The sequence below is a fragment of the Ascidia mentula genome, chromosome 1, assembly GCF_947561715.1.
Source record: "Ascidia mentula chromosome 1, kaAscMent1.1, whole genome shotgun sequence".
Taxonomy (NCBI): domain Eukaryota; kingdom Metazoa; phylum Chordata; class Ascidiacea; order Phlebobranchia; family Ascidiidae; genus Ascidia; species Ascidia mentula.
The window spans coordinates 2,463,627-2,480,936 of NC_138566.1; the positions used below are offsets into that span (position 1 = coordinate 2,463,627).

Consider the following 17,310-nt stretch of genomic DNA (forward strand, 5'->3'; position numbering starts at 1 on the left):
GAGTGACATTTTGTGCAAAGTGAAAGCAGACATGAAATGTGATTGGGACATTGCACTGGCTTGGGCATTGAGTGCCAAGAACTCAATGATTAATAACAATGGGTTCAGTCCAAATCAGTTGGTATTTGGTGCCAACGCAAACTTACCTACAGTGTTGGTTAACAAATTACCAGCACTAGAAGAAAAGGCCAACAGTGAGAATGTTGGTATGCATATTGCAGCTTTGCATGCTGCAAGAAGAGCTTTTGTGGAAGCTGAATCGTCCGAGAAGATTCGGAGAGCATTGAGATCTCAAACCAGAAAGACTGGTGAGAGGTATGACATTGGTAAAAAAGTGTACTATAAACGTGATGGTTCTCCATGGAGAGGACCGGCTCATGTTTTAGGCCAAGATGGCCCTGTTGTTTTTCTACGACATGGAGGACAATATGTGAAAGTACATGTTTGTCGTATAGAACCTGCTGATGCGAAGATTTCTGTAAGAAAACAAAGTGGAGATGAGTTGAAAATTACAGTTCGTCAACTGATGAAGAGGAGATTGTAGACAAGGAAGTTGAAAGAGATAACACAGCAAATGTAGATTCTCATGTGCCTGTTAAGGTTAAGGGCTCTCTGGTGAACAAAACAGTGCTGTTTAAGCAAAATGGAGAAGAGTTCTCAGCCAAGGTTTTGAGCAGAGCTGGGAAGGCCAAAGGGAAATACAAGAACTGTTTCAACATTGAGTACAATACTCCTGAGAGTAAAAAGGGTATGAAAGAATGGAAGAATTTTGAAGAAGTAGAAGATCTGGCTGTAACAAACAATGATTGTAATGTGGTTACAGAACATGTATACAGAGCTGTTTCTAATACAGTTTCATTTGAAGAAGCGAAAATGGCAGAGTTAAAAAGTTGGAAGGAGAATGGTGTTTATGAGGAGGTGACAAAAGGTGGTCGAGGTTGCATTTCTTTGAAGTGGGTCTTGTCTCTTAAAGAAACTAATGACGGCATTAAACCTAAAGCAAGGTTGGTGGCCAGAGGATTTGAAGAGGTTAATCAAGATTACTTGGATAAGGAGTCTCCCACTTGCACCAAAGATGGTCTTCGGTTGTTGATGTGTATATCCAGACAAAAGGCCTGGAAACTGAATTGTATCGATATAAAAACTACTTTTTTGCAGGGTGAAGCTTTAAATCGAAATTTACATGTTGTGCCGCCGAATGAGGCAAACTGTCCACCAGGCACAGTTTGGAAGTTAAAGAAGTGTGTGTATGGATTGGTGGATGCTTCACGTTCATGGTATGACAGAGTAAAGCATTTTATGATTTCAGTTGGTGCAAAAATTAGTTTGTTGGATCCTGCTTTATTTTACTGGCATGACGGCAACAGTTTGCAAGGTATGGTGTCAGTGTATGTTGACGATTTTATGTGGATTGGGTCGAAGCAGTTTGAGAGTTCTGTTATTGAACGTATTCGTCAAACGTTTAAAATCGGCAAAGAGAATCAGAACAATTTTAAGTACATAGGACTGGAAGTAAACGAGGGTAAAGGCATGATCAACATAAGCCAAGCTGAATATGTTGAACAATTAAAGCAGATGAAGATCTTACCTGCAAGAAAAGAGAAACTCAATGATGAACTTTCTGTGGAGGAAAAAGATATTCTGAGAATGAAAATTGGTCAGTTATTGTGGTTGTGTACTCAAAGTCGACCAGACTTAAGTTTTGATGTTTGTATGCTTGCATCCAGATGTAAGCATAGTACAGTAAAGGACATTCTTGATTGCAACAAAGTAATCCGAAAGGCTCAAGCAGATTGTATGATGCTAAAGTATCAAAATCTGGGACACAATCAGAATTTGAAGTTGGTTGTCTATACCGATGCTGCTTTTGGCAATTTGTCAGATGGTGGCAGCCAAGGAGCCTATCTTTTATTTTTGGTTGGGGAAGACAACAAATGTAATCTTTTAAGTTGGCAATCAAAGAGGATTAAAAGAGTTGTAAGAAGTACTCTTGCTGCAGAAACATTGGCAATGACTGATGGCATAGATGCTGCCATATACTTCAACTCACTCTGGTGTGAGATAATGCAGGGAAAGCAAATGGAAACAAAGCTTCCAGTACAAGTGGTGACAGACAACAAGTCGCTATACACGGCTGCATATACAACAAAAAATGTAGCAGACAAACGTTTGCGTATCGATGTTGGCTCTTTACGTGAAATGATAAATGACTGCGTCGTCACAAAAATATCATGGGTACCGACAAAAGAACAGTTAGCAGATTGTCTAACAAAGAAAGGTGCACAAACTGCAAATCTTGGAATAGTACTTTCCACTGGTTGTTTTTCCTCAAAAAACAAAAGAGAGTGAGATTGTTAATATTAGTTGCTGTTGTACCTTAATTTAATTGTTAATTTAATTGTTGTTGTACCTTGTATTCTACCCTGCTGGTTTGGATGGATTTACCATGTGACCATGTGACCTTGTGACCGAATGACATTGTGGGTTGGTGATGGTCAAAGTGTTGGTGCTCAGTGCATTGTATGATTGTATTGAGTTAGGTGCATGGTTGTAGCAAGTTGTTTTACTTTATAGTTAACATTAATTTATATACTTGTTTTATGATTCTATTTGAATAAGGTTATATTTGAATATGACATATATTAAATTCCTGGAATATTGGGTAATGACTCCCAAGAGCTAAAGACTGCTTTCTATAAATACTGTCAAGGACTAAAGACTGTCCAACAGGTACAGTGATTTAGCAACAGCATAGATCTTCCCTTCAATTTTTTCACATGCTAAATAACATCTTGCTTCATTGAGAGAAGCGATTCTTGTGGAGGTTCCCACACGAACATCGTGGAATTCACATGATTGTAAGAATTGCCCGCCATCAACACTTCCGCCCACAGAAAACAAAACATCTGAAGAAATTTCCAAATCGTTTGTGTGATTATTTATTGTGACGTCATATTACGATTATGTGGTAATGTTACGTAACAATCATTGAAGTAAGCACTGCATTTAACGTACAAACAAGATACAGTTTTATTTAAGGTTAATATTCACGAACTCAGTAAGCACGAAAATAATTATTTTTAACAAGGGTTTAATTTAATAAAAACAAGATTTTTTGCTCATTTTACACGAAACGAAATAAAAACTCGTGCATATGACGTCATCACTAAGTAAACAGATTTGTGAGTCCATGGTAATAAGAGAGTGAGTATTGTAGGGAGTCTGAAGTTTAAACCGTATTTTGCATTGTTGCCTTGCATTGTCAAGAAAAGCGAAAGCCTTCATAAGTTTTGAAAGATTTAAAACATATTCTTACTGTCAATTGAACACATTCCATGTGCACATCTTGGTTGCAACATGTTGACACCAATTATCCATCTGTCTTCGTCTATGTTATAAATCAAGTAGGATGAAAATGGTTTGCGATCTCCACCAACACCCCCGGAAAGGTAAAGTTTCTCTGCAACATGGAATTGTTAATCAAAAGATTGGGTAACATTAAAACTTGGTTCTTATGCAACTTTTGCTATTGTCATTAACAAATATTTCTGTAGCATAACAAAGTATCACCCACATGATAAAGTGCACAGATTTTATTCTGTTGAATAAATATAACTCGGACAGTTATGAACTGGCATGTCTGCAAAAGATGGGGTGGCTGACCAAAAAAAAGCTTTAGAAAGTCTGGATGACAACCTCTGCCAATCAAACCTAATTCTTCTAGTTCCGAGGGGTATGTAGTAGCCAATTAATATTGTACAACCTTATTAATAATATGTTATATTTACTGCTGTGTTCTGAAGGTATTTAAAATTTGATTTAAAAAATCTTTTGTACGATCATAGCAACTGACCTTCGACAACAGCAGATGCAGCAAACACTCGACCTTCACATAAATCAGCAAATTTCATCCAACGATCACTTCTCTCCAAATTCATCATCTCACAACTTTTTGTTGGACCTTCTCCACCCAGTACATAAACTGTGTTTTCAACTTTGGTTGAAGTTGAGCATGTTCTTGCTGAGTTCAGTTTCTACAAAAAAAACTGTTTAACCTTGTATGCATTTCACACCTCATGTATTAATCCACATCAATATTTTTATTGGGACTAAAATGTAATTTGACTGTGGTTTTATGCTGGGACCTGTTTATGACTGCAAGCAACTTGTACATGTTTGCATAATTGAATCCAGACATCTGAGGTTGGATCGTAAACTTCAACTGATTTCAGGGGATTGCCGAAACTCCTAAATAAAACCAAAATTAATGTGAGTATTTTCAAACAGCAGCAAATTCTTACTCATTTAACTGACAACAACACACATTTTCTGTATATTTTTATTACTGATATTGCGATGGAAAAACTACATTTATTTAATAATATTAGCAAGGGCCGGAGGTTGTGCGCAAATCCCACACTTACATATATTTCCCAGTCATTAAACACCTTAAATTATGAGTAACAAACCCTATAGTGACGTCACAATTACTAGCACAAAACATTCAAACGTAAACCTCACCCCGATCCACCCACAACATAAATCCTCCCATCAATAACACAAGCAGAGTGAAGGCATCGAGGATTTAGGAGAGGAGAAACATATTTCCATTTGTTGACTCTAGGTTCGTATTCTTCAACTGTTCGCAGGAAGTCACGACCACGACCCAAACCTCCTGTCAGATTTAAAGTAAAACTTTGTCCAGATTTTTCTTGGCTTCTGTTTTGTATTTAAGTGAAATATTTGTTCATGTAACTTTAATTACATCATGTGTGATTTAAGTAAAGTTACCTCACAGTCATAGATAGAATCCAGGAAATAAGAAACAGTTTCAAAAACTACTAGTTTTAGTTAATATGTAGCTTCTGATCACTAACCAATTGCATAGATCTTCCCTTTAATTTCTTCACATGCTAAACCACATCTTGCTTCATTGAGAGAAGCGATTCTTGTGGAGATTCCGACACGAATATCGTGGAATTCACATGATTGTAGAAGTTGCCTGCCATCATCATATCCGCCCACAGAAAACAAAACATCTAAAGAAATTTGGAAATCGTTTGTGTTAATATTTATTGTGACGTCATATTACGATTATGTGGTAATGTTACGTAACAATCATTGAGGTAAGCACTGCGTTTAACGTACAAACAACGGACAGTTTTATATCAAGATGTAAATAAAAACTAAATAATATGAAGGTTGATATTCACGAACTCAGTAAGCACGAAAATAATTATTTATATTTTTGCTTATTTTACACGAAACGAAATAAAAACTCGTGTATAAGACGTCATCAACAAGTAAACAGCTTTGCGACTCGATGGAATATTTGTGAGTAATAAGTGAGTGAGTATTGTAGGGAGTCTAAAGTTTAAACCGAATTTTACATTGTTGCCTTGCATTGCCAAGAAAAGGGAAAGCCTTCATAAGTTTTGAAAGATTTAAAACATATTCTTACTGTCAATTGAACACATTCCATGTGTACATCTTGGTTGCAACATGTTGACACCGATCCGCCATCTGTCTTCGTCCATGTTATAAATCAAGTAGGATGAAAATGCTTTGCGATCTCCACCAACACCCCCGGAAAGGTAAAGTTTTTCTGCAACATGGAATTGTCAACAAAAAAGATTGGGTAACATTAAAACTTGGTTCCTATACAACTTTTGTGATTGTCATTAACAAATATTTCTGTAGCATAACAAAGTACCAACCACATGATAAGAATTTATTCTGTTGAATAAATATCACTATGTCAGTTATTTACTGGCATGTTTGTAAAAGATGGGGTGGCTGACCAAAAAAACTTTAACTAGTCTTGTTGCCAACTCTGCCTATCAAATCTAATTCTTCTGGTTCTGCAGTGCTTGCAATAACCAATTAATATTGTACAACCTTAATAATGTGTTATATTTACTGCTGTGTTCCGAAGGCATTTTGGTTTAAAAATATTTTGTACAATCATAGCAACTGACCTCGGACAACAGCAGATGCAGCATCCACTCGACCTTCACACAAATCAGCAAATTTCATCCAGCGATCACTTCTCTCCAAATTCATCATCTCACAACTTTCTGTTGGACCGATTCCACCCATTACATAAACTGTGTTTTCAACTTTGGATGAAGTTGAGCATTTTCTTGCTGTGTTCAATTTCTGCAAATAAAATTGTGATTCTTGTATGCATGTCACACCTCATGTGTTAATCCACATCAATGTTTTTATTGGGACTAAAACGTAATTTGACAGTGGTTTTTTAACCTGGGAGCTGTTTATGACTGCAAGCAACTTGTATATGTTTGCATAATTGAGCTTGTTGCTGTTTGTGATGCCACAATCTTTGGTTAGTGAGTGCAGAACTTGACGGTGCCATGACACCATTTTTACAGATTTAATGACCTGTTATACTATACTTATTGTATGGCATACTATTCAAGATTTTTTGCAGATTAAATGAAATTGTTTTTAATTTAAAAATACCAATAAAACAACTGAGCAATAACATGAAAACAGTGTAGAACTTTTGTTTACAAAAAGTTTGAGCTGTAATGTATGTTTTGAATGCTTGTATTTGTTCCGTTTGTTATTTTTTCTATTTGTGATTTGCCATATACTTGCATTCCATGGTTTCATACATCACATAAAACGAGTTTGACTTGTCCATTTGTTAACTATGTTCTAGGTAACTGATGGTAAAAATCAATTTGCATGGCTAAAAAAATCTCGAATACAACTAACCGGTAAATGTTGATGTTGTTTTGTGGTAACATTCCATTTCACACAATCTCTTTCTGAACTCTCACCACCAATAACAAGAAATCCTGATGAATCTATAACAAGTTTAAATAATATGAATTTTTTGATGTTAGTAAAAAATGACCACCATCATGTTAATGTGGTTATAAGTAAATGAACCATCACTGTATATCAACAAGTGTTGAAATAATATAGATGACAAATGCAATTAATTATTAAATTCATCCAATTACCTCGATACAATACAGAAATACAAAACATGGAAAAGTAGAATTTCACACTTCAGTGTTGACAAGTTCCAGGAATTAATTTCATGATTACAAATGCAAGCAACTGATGATGGCATAAATTCTGGCCGAAACATTTTTTTCAAACTTGACAATGTTAACAACAGTACGGTCCATCAGTCTTGTTATTCTCAAGTGCAAGTAGTTTAATGAGCAACAAAACATTTTAAAGGTGGTAGTTTTGCATTTGTGATATCACTAAACTGTTGCAGTTATTAAACTTTTAGCAAACATCAAATTAACTTTGTACTTCTGTTATCAGAAAACTAAATTGCAACTTTTACTGTGTGGCATTATTTTGTATTTGCTACAACGTTAATATTTTCATATTTTGTTTACAAATTAATAAAAACAAATTGACGTTTTTACTTCTCGTTGTAGATAGGTTGGGCAAGTCATGATGTACTGGATGATTTCTTCCACTGGATGGGACTTGAGCTGTAGCATAACTTGTAGATCTTCTATTTGCTGTGTTTAAATTTTGAGAATAAAAAGAAATACAGAAACACAAGTTGGTATCCAAACACTTGCCTTGTACTTGCGGTGATTGCTGTTCTCTTTCACTAGGCTGAATGTTGCCCTCTAGTGGTGGATTAATTTCAAGCTAAATGTATACACTACTGCTTTATGAAGGTGTTTCCGATCATTCACCTCAAAACAATCTACTATTTGATAAATATTGAACATGCCGTATCAGTCTTTAAATGTCTACGAACTGAACTCTCTTGATTTGGCACTCTTTAAAGAAGACTGACTTTTAAATTAAAAAATGCACACTAGCTTTCGCGAGTACCTTTTGCTTCATCAGTTGTAAATAAACGCCAAATCAAGAGAATTCAGTACTTTTTGATATTGAGGTTATATGATCGTAAAGCTTTTTTAGCAACAAAGTCTTGTACAATGGAAACAGTAGGATTATTTTAAACACAAAATTACCCATTTCATTTCTTCCTGGTGATGGATTGGACAAGTCAGCATCCACTGAAAGGTTTCTGTCACTGGGTGGGTTTTGGGGAGTAACATGACTTGCAGATTGTCCACTTGTATCTTATGACACAATAAACCAATAAATAAAGTGTATGGAAAAATGAATTATGTTTAATTTACATCAAGGTTTTTCGTGGCTGTATTTCGGTTACAAATTTAACAAAACTCACAATCCAAGGTTTGCTAGCATGGTTGCATTAGATTTAATTCAACACTTTGGAACAAAGACAGAAAGGGCCAAACAATAGGGTGCGGAATATTTTAGTGAAGGGGTTTGTGTGTTGTGCCATAAAGTTTGGCATTCAAACTTTATACTTTGTCATATACTGATCAATTTTGTCATGGTCTTTAACACAGTGGAAATCAGTTGCTAATTCCAACAAGCATATAATGGAGGTAATGAAGTTAACTATTGCGGAAACACGTGGGTCAGATACCCCTGACAGAACCAGCAAAAATACTTGCCTTGCCTTTGTGGAGATTGTTGTGTTCGATTTCTTGGTTGAATGTTTTCCCCATGTAATGGACCAACATCTACAAAAAATCATTTTCACAAAAAAACCTAAAAAATCAAATAATTCAAATCTTACCATGAAATTTCCATGTGTGTGTTGAAAACTGGCTAAGTGGAACAGTTGGATTGTGGGTTGCTGTTGGATCCACAATATGCATGTTCCTTGCAGCATTTAATACTTGCTGCAAAACTACAAAGGAATCTTGTTTGGAAAGAAGTTGTTGGAATTCATCCCGAATATCAACCATGTCTGGACGTTGATTTGGATCTTGATCCCAACATCTGATCATCGCACTTTCCATCACATCAACTATTTCTCTGTTGTTTGCATTGCTTTGCTCTCTTAGGCTTTGTATTGCTTCACAGTCAGGTCGAAGTCTATTCCTGATTTTGTCACGGCATTCTTCTTCTGACTGGTATGGTTGTTCCCTACTCAACATCTCAAAATAGATAATACCACAGCTGTAGGCGTCCTGTTCTTTTCTAGGTCTTGCATATTGTAGAAGCCTTTCTGGTGCTGCATAGTAAAGTGTCAACCCCTGTGATTTTGATTGACCAGGGAGTTGAGGTGTTGATCCTGACGTCAGTTGGACCAACCGTGCACATCCAAAGTCACCAATTATGCAATGTAAGTCTGGTGTCATGAAAATATTTTCTGGCTTTAAATCCAAGTGAACCAATCGCTTGTCAATTCCACAATTGTGAATGTAGGCAACTCCTGATGTTATTTCAGTTGCCATGCGTAGAATCAAACAAGGGCCCAGTTCAATATCTTTATCTAGGAGTAGAATTCTTAAACTTCCACCTCCATAGAATTGCATTACAATCCCAATTGCTCCTGGCCACTTGGTGTATCCATGAACAGTTGATAAGTTGTCATGACGAGATCGCAGTAAATTCTCGTATTCGCGTCTGAATCTGCAAGAAATTACGTGTAATGATACTTTGTATCAGCATTTACATGAATTTAATCAATTGCACAATAAAGTTTAGAAGGGCGAACAAATGTTCAGTACCATATTCTTACATTTTTTCAAACAGATGTTGTTCATGTTCTCCACCAGTGACTTTCAAACATTTGACAGCAAGAAATCCAACTTTTTTATGTTTTCCAAGGAAAACTTTGCCATAGCTACCTTGACCGACTGCACACAGCTTGACGTCACAAAAGATGTTGTCAGCTTTGAATTCTCTTAACTGAAAAAGGTTTTGTATCAATGTAATAACAATATAATTTTGAGATTGTCATAACGCTTCACTGAAACAACAAACACTTACAATATTAATTATTTCAGGATCTTCCTTAGATGAGTCCAAAGCCATAATTTAACTTGGCTTGACTACATTTCTTTACTCATTTTTCTGATTTGATATTCCAAAAATCCTAATGTAATGTTAGGTCTCAATAAATAAACGGCTTCCTACGCTGACTGGGGACGCGTTTCGTGTAACCAAGGTAACGATATCTCTTTACGCATGAATAATTACAGTCGTTAAATAAATCTTTACCTGATAGGTGTCTTCGCTTTAACCTTAGAATACTGAAAGTATTGCCAATGATCACTAAAAGTTTTGTATGCTTTAACCAATGATAATTACATTGATTAAGGTCCGCGGTCAAAAACGTTAGGAAACTTTGTGCTGTTCATGGACTTGTAGCGTCTCGTATTGGTCGTTAACAATTGCTTGTAGCACCGCATTTTGTTTAAAGTCGCCGCCAATTTATTTAAACCGTCAGACTGCCGCCACATTTTCTCTAATCCCAGTTGCATGTATTGTGTTTCGTTTTCTCGATATTTTGCTTCTCCTTAGTTTTACAATCACCGAAGTCGTACCTCCAATCTTAACTCGAATACTTCTTTCTCTCTTCTTTTACACTTTCGTCCTTTATATGTCGTCACATTTTCGACCATGTTATGTTAACAATCTGATCACCACATAAATATTGAGGCTTTAAAACACTCTGTATAGTGCACGAATAAATAATTGCGGATTTTTAGTTACGTTAATCGGTGAGACGTATTGCGTATGCTGTGTGAGAGGTTAGCCGGCGAATAGATAGTCAAAAGATCTACATATATTTAAACTGGTAAGAAACACAGAATAATTTCGTGCATATTTTTGCTGTGCCTGATTTGAGTCGAATTGTTATTATTTAAAGGTACCGTTTTAGTCGCTTTACTTGTATTGGAGTTACTCTGAGAGCAGCTGGAACAGCTTGGAGGGTTAGTACTTCTGCTCGGCAGTTGCTGTCTCAATGCACTTGCATAAAACTCTCCGGTAGGAACTGATTGGCCGTAGATAAGGCGGCTGTCTGTTCTTGGCGAGTTCTTCAAACCTTTCTTGTGATCAACATTTAACTACAGTTTTAGCTCTGAGTATTGTATTCAAACGAAGCTGAAGATTGGCAGCAATCTTGTGACCAATAATACTTCGTTTCAGTAAACAGTAGCATTTAATAGCGTGTCAGAATGGAACGGTATGAATTAGAATAAAAATGCAGTCGCTCGTAAGAAAGGCCTACGAACGTTCGATTGGTTGAAACTGGATCATCGACACCAGTAAGTGTTTACAAAATGTCTTAACTGGCGTTTCAGAAGGGATATATACAACGAAATAATACAAGGAAAACGTAAATGGCGCTAACAACACTTATGTACGCTGCACATTCAAATATTGAGAATTTTGACTTTTGAGTAACGAGTCTCTTCTATGTACGCAATCTCCAACATCTTAACTCGGTTACTCAGTAATAGTTTGTCCTTCAAGGGCAAGATCGCCCACTGCGGATAACGACATTTTGAAAGCATAACATTCGAGCTGAGAAAATTAACAATGTTTATGTTCTCTTGCGCTTCGAACTTGAACTGTCGAATTGTTTTGCAATGCTCCCGAGATTTACAATTTACGCTGAACAATAATATCAGAAATTTTACCTTTGTTAAACTGCTGGTCCTGTCTATGCGCGAAAGATACTTTTTAGTGTGATTAAAAAACCTGTAAAATCTACCTGTCGTGTTGTGATAGGAGGCAATGTTAACAAATATGTGAACTCCATTAATAAAACATGTCCAAAAATCTGCCACATTCTAGGTAATTGTTAAAGATACATAGTATCCATAGGCGTTGATTTAGGGGTGACATGTCACCCCTCACAAACAAACAGGGGTGACAACGCATGTATTGTCACCCCTGGATTTCGTTTAAGTTAAAAATTATTGTCAGAAAAAACCACATGCATGCGTTAAGCTAGTTTCAAACGACCTGTATTATCACCGTCACAATCACGACAAACACAAGTGTCTCGTGATTGTTACGCAGCACAGAAATTGTTGTAGCATAATGGTAAGAATCAGCATTGTTGCGTAATAGATTTGTTTGTCAGTTCATAATTACAAAATCTGCAATAGACCGAGTGAAACAAAAATGTGCCGCTTTCAGTAAGGGGTGTCCGTAATAAAAGTGTTTAAAACTTAGTGCTGCGTGAACATGATTTGGTGTAAAAGCAAATTGACACGAAACGAAATTTGCATCGTTTGCCTATGTTTAGGGCGATACGACTGACGAAATGTTTATTGCGTGTTTCTAAAACCTGGAAAGGTCCCCCTATTTTACAAAACGTTTCACAAAAAAAAATCGACGCCTATGATAGTATCCACGTAAAAAAGATGCAATTCTGTATTTTTTAAGTTCTGAAATCACAAACCAAGAAATTCTATTTTTGAAGGAAAATAGTTGGTAAAAAGGAAAGTAAAATTTTAAGAGCAATCGAAAACACTAACATTTTGGATGACAAAACATGTTTTTGATATGAAAGCAAACAGGAGTTACTGTTAATCAGGATGAGTAATCTCTATTCATTTTTAGCACAAATTTGTTGCCATTAATACAATTTTCTTGACACCACTTGCAGAGAGTTGCAAAACACTCTCAAGTTTCTGTCAACAACATGTAAACAATGTGATGGTGATTGGTGTGAATACATCTATCAGTCTCTTCGCTGTGAAACCATCTCTCGAAGGATTTCTGCAAAAGTTTATTTAACAAAAATCTAGCAATTAATCACATCAAGTTCATCAAAGAATAAAAATTAATTGACAGGTTTTACCAGAATTACAAGTTCAAAATGAAAAGTTTTTGTGTGAATCAACAAACATTAAAAATGTTTGGTGAGTTGAAACTTTTCATGAGCAACCTTGGTTTCGAATGTCTATTTAATGTTAGTCCGATTTAAGCACAACAGTACTTGGTTGGCATTATGGTGTGGTTTCAAAAAATCAGATGAGGATTTTGTCTAAGAGATTAACTTAAACACAAATTACCTTCGGATCTTTACAGTCAGCTTTTTTGTTTGTATGTTTTCAAGATTTTTTACAGTTTGCCTTGGTTGTTGCATGAATCTGACAAAAATTCCACATTAAGTAGGCAAACAGCTAAATTTTGATTTTCAGTATCTTAAAATATTAATGAAAATATGAAGTTATCTGAGCTAAAATCCAAGACATGTACTTTATAATTGATTACTCAGCTGTGAATGGTCTGTTTTAAATCCATCCAATTAGAAGAACAAAAGCAGTTGTCATTAGCCTTCCACAACTTTCACATATTTTGTTAACATTAAAGAACAATTCCAAATGCAGTAAACAAATGTGGAAAAATGTTTGGTGTTATTTGCAGATTTTGGTCTGATCAAAATCTAACACTGCATGTTGTTGTTAGCAACACTCACGACAACAAAAGTTTTCACAACAACTGCTGGATAATATAACAACTAAACAACAATTTCACAACACAAAAGCTATCATAACGTACTTTGTGCTGTTCCTTATCAACACCATTATATCCCAGTTTGAAGTTAACAGGATTTAATATTTTACATTGAAGTGCTTGTAACGTAGACTTACCCAGTGTTCAGAGAATACTCCCTCATGTAATGTTATTCCCACGTTTCCAATACGATGACCAGTTTATTGTTAAAAGTGTACAAAAGTTTTGAAACCCCCGCAAAAAAAACTTAAATGCAAATGAGATCGACTAGAACGGATGAGCGTACATAGTTTCGGTTGAAATTGTCCGATTCAGGTTTTGTAGAGATAATAAATTACTGATTCATATTCGGTTAATAAAAATAAACCGATCAAACCAATTCAAAGGTTCGGGTTTGACTCCCAGCACTTAGCTGAGTGAATCGCTGCAATTGTTGTCATTTGTGTGTAAGCGTGACAAATATATGATATAATGATTTAAACAAAGCATACTGAAGTGGACTGAGCGAAAATGATATAAAATAAAAAAGGATGGAATACGTGTTGTAATTTATATAAACAACTTCGATATTGTAGTAAATAATCGAGTTATAAAAATCTAAATTAACTAAAGTTTAATAAAGTTTGCAAATAGGGAATTACCCAATTGTATTCACGCAGGATTGCGAAATAATTTTTCACGAGGTCCATGGTTCCTGCATTATTTTGTTGTTTGATTGGTTACTTTTTTTAGCAAAACAGAAAGCTTTTTCAAAAAAATTAATAATTCTGCGGAATTAATATAAACAAATTGATAGTTCTGTTTCTGGTTAACTAAGGAATCCGCGTCATCGTCATATTCTCACAAAAAACAGCCAGACTCCCGGGATCATCGTAAAATTACTAATTAACACCACGACGCAAAAAACACAAAATAACAAACAAAAACGAAATCATTGTTAATTTTTGAATCCAAAACTGACCATTGTTTCCAAACTTGGGACATTGTTGCCGAACACGTGGCATTGTTACGAATCAAGTGCTATTTTCCTTAAATGTGGGCATAGCAGGCCTCCGCATGCAAATTTTATGTTTAAGTACAAGTAACCTTTAAATACTGGTATAACTCATAGTCGAGTTTTATCGAATGTAAAGTTTGAATAACAGGCCGTTCCCATGCGTTAGTTACCAGATTACGAAAATTCTGTTATTCGACGCGCAAGATAATTTTCCCTCGATGTTCGACACGCAATAAATTTTAACTTTTAACTATATTTTGCGTAACATTTCTGTAACACCGCCATATTTCCGGGCCGTAAAATATGTTTTCTATGTTGTGCGATTATGTCAAAACAATGAATCGTTGTTACGTCACACAAACCGTTGTCCCTATAGAACCCTGGTGTCAGCCAGTGCTGTTGACCTGTTGTTTTACTGCTGTGTGAAAGTAAACTTTATATTCTTTTCAAACAACGACAATTTTAGGGCAACTTTAAGTGCCAGTTGTTTTATGCTGCTGTCTTCTGTGATTGATTTGGAAATATCCCGATTTTGCGTCTAGGAAAGAGAAGAAACCGCATAAAGTTGATCTGTTCCTTCGGACCGGAATGGTTTGCGCGTTACGAACCATTGCAGAAATTCCCGCTTGTTGCAAGGAGTGCTTTTACATTTATCTTGCAGTATATCACCGATGTTTTTGAAAGAGTTGTTCGCTTCTGAGATAAGAGTTTGTTTTCATTCAACAAATCAACCCCACAAACAAGGACTACGCACAAATTTTTATCCACATTTCAAGAAAAAATTTCTTGAAAAAGGCGATCGCATAATCAAAATAGAAGACTGTTGGAAACACCCATTAAAGACTCATTCCCATGTTGCACAACAGAGGTAGTTGCAGTTATCACAATATCCGTCATTACAATTATTTAATACCACCTATTTCTTGGACCCGGTAAATATGAATAAGACATTCTGCTTTCCGACGATCGGGTCGCCGTCGATTCACTTGCAAGAAAGATAATTCATTAATTAACGACCATCGGTAGTTCCGCCATCACTAACCAGTCATGGCAACGGATGCCCATGCTCGTGTCAAAGGACTTCTTTATGCGGGCGTTACTTCTGGGTTTAAGGCCACAGCGAGATCACCAAGATGGACAACCAAAAAAATAGATTTAATGGTGAATTGTGGCGACCGCACTGTTCACCTGTGCATCGAAGCGTGCATTGCCTGTGACTTATGCTGTGGTATCCGTCTCACTAAACGTGTGCTTTGTGTTGCTCGCCCTTTCTATACCGCACAACTTGCTTCTGTATCGCTGTCCGCACTACAATTGGTGGCCAACGAAAATTAGATAGCGGGTTAATTTTGTAGCAAGTTGTCACAACGGAACAATTACATTAATTTTGTTCCACGATAAAACAATTAATTTTTCAAAAAATTACCCACTCACTCAACATATATTTCCGTGGTTGCATGTTTGTACAAAAAAGTGAAAAAAGTTGCAACAACATATTGTGAAAACCACCCACGACCACATGACCTACATTACAACCCACATGTTAAATTTCAGAACAAACAAACACATCTCAAACAGCAACAACAGTCGCGCCATTAACTGGTTTGTCAAGATCAAAAGCATGTGTCCAGACATCTGAGGTTGGATCGTAAACTTCAACTGATGTCAGGGGATCGTCGTTACGACTAAATAAAACCAAAATTAATGCAAATTTAACTAAACATCAGCAAAAGTTTACTCACTTAACTGACAACAACACACATTTTCTGCATATTTTTATTGCTGATATTGCGATGGAAAAACTACATTTAATTAATAATATTAGCAAGGGCCGGAGGTTGTGCGCAAATCCCACACTTACATATATTTCCCAGTCATTAAACACCTTCAATTATGAGTAACAAACCCCGTAGTGACGTCACAATTACCAGTACAAAACATTCAAACGTAAATCTCACCTCAATCCACCCAGAACATAAATCCTCCCATCAATAACACAAGCAGAGTGACGGCAACGAGGTTTTAGGAGAGGAGAAACATATTTCCATTTGTCGACTCTAGGTTCATATTCTTCAACTGTTTGCAGGGGGAAGCCACGACCACCATAACCTCCTGTCAGATTTAAAGTAAAACTTTAACTAGGGATTTTCTTGGCTTCTGTTTTGTATTTAAGTGAAATATTTGTTCATGTAACTTTAATTACATCATGTGTGAATTAAGTAATATTAATTACTGTTGTAAATCTTACAGTGAAGATATTTGATGGTTTTTGGTTTAAAACGAAGCTAGTAATTTGAGTTAATTCAAAAACTATTTGTCAAGAATAAACAAACTAACCTACATGAATAGCAAGAAAATGACAAACCTTTATTCAAAATATTATGGAATCGACTGAAGTTACCTTACATTAATGGATGGAATCCAGGTTTCAAAAACTACTAGTTTTAGTTAATATGTAGCTTCTGATAACTAACCAATTGCATAGATCTTCCCTTCAATTTCTTCACATGCTAAATACCATCTTGTTTTATTGAGAGAAGCGATTCTTGTGGGCATTCCAACACGAACATCGTGGAATTCACATGATTGTAAGATTTGTTTGCCATCATGTCCGCCCACAGAAAACATAACATCTGAAGAAATTTCCAAATCGATTGTGTTAATATTTATTGTGACGTCATATTACGATTATGTGGCAATGTTACGTAACAATTATTGAGGTAAGCATTGCGTCTAACGTAGAAACAAGGGACAATTTTATATCAAGATGTAAAAACCAAATAATATCATGGTTGATATTCACGAACTCAGCAAGCACGCAAATAATTATTGAAAGCAAGGGTTTAATTTTTTGAAAGTTTTTTTTTGCTCATTTTACACAAAACGAAATTAAAACTCGTGTATATGACGTCATCACTAAGTAAACAGTTTTGCGACTCCATGGAATGTTTGTCAGTAATAAGTGAGTGAGTATTGTGGGGAGTCTGAAGTTTAAACCG

The 17,310-nt window shown here is 35.9% G+C and overlaps 2 protein-coding genes and 1 long non-coding RNA gene across 11 annotated transcripts in view; all 3 read right to left on the reverse strand.

Annotated features, from left to right (window-relative positions):
• Positions 1-17,310, reverse strand: part of LOC145909247 (uncharacterized) — a 78,014-nt gene that overhangs the window by 24,283 nt on the left and 36,421 nt on the right. For 7 of the 9 annotated variants that reach the window (XM_082996602.1, XM_082996587.1, XM_082996637.1 and 4 more), the window contains 5 exons: positions 4,878-5,039; positions 4,522-4,675; positions 4,146-4,248; positions 3,854-4,034; positions 3,317-3,460 (listed from right to left, as the gene is read on the reverse strand). In XM_082996602.1, coding sequence (XP_082852728.1) covers positions 3,317-3,460; positions 3,854-4,034; positions 4,146-4,248; positions 4,522-4,675; positions 4,878-5,039 — 744 coding nt within the window. Of the gene's footprint in view, positions 1-3,316; positions 3,461-3,853; positions 4,035-4,145; positions 4,249-4,521; positions 4,676-4,877; positions 5,040-16,408; positions 16,424-17,310 lie in introns of all 9 variants that reach the window. The other 2 variants (XM_082996595.1, XM_082996654.1) reach the window with 2 other exon arrangements.
• On the reverse strand, positions 8,624-9,962 carry LOC145909470 (receptor-interacting serine/threonine-protein kinase 1-like). The gene is made up of 4 exons (XM_082996864.1): positions 9,826-9,962; positions 9,575-9,744; positions 8,793-9,465; positions 8,624-8,737 (listed from the first exon to the last, which is right to left on the reverse strand). The coding sequence occupies exons 1-4, from the start codon at positions 9,868-9,870 to the stop codon at positions 8,720-8,722; spliced, it is 906 nt and encodes a 301-aa protein (XP_082852990.1). The 5' UTR covers positions 9,871-9,962; the 3' UTR covers positions 8,624-8,719.
• LOC145909575 (uncharacterized) lies at positions 12,366-13,541 on the reverse strand. The gene is made up of 3 exons (XR_014403139.1): positions 13,452-13,541; positions 12,870-12,947; positions 12,366-12,573 (listed from the first exon to the last, which is right to left on the reverse strand). It is a non-coding gene; the product is annotated as an uncharacterized LOC145909575 (long non-coding RNA).

What these genes read in the sequence shown, in the direction of transcription:
- LOC145909470 (XM_082996864.1), bottom strand. Translation starts at nt 9,870, where the DNA reads ATGGCTTTGGACTCATCTAAGGAAGATCCTGAAATAATTAATATT. An exon ending in ATCCTGAAATAATTAATATT is followed by an intron (nt 9,745 to 9,825) that starts GTAAGTGTTTGT and finishes AACCTTTTTCAG; the next exon opens with TTAAGAGAATTCAAAGCTGA. An exon ending in CAACATCTGTTTGAAAAAAT is followed by an intron (nt 9,466 to 9,574) that starts GTAAGAATATGG and finishes AATTTCTTGCAG; the next exon opens with ATTCAGACGCGAATACGAGA.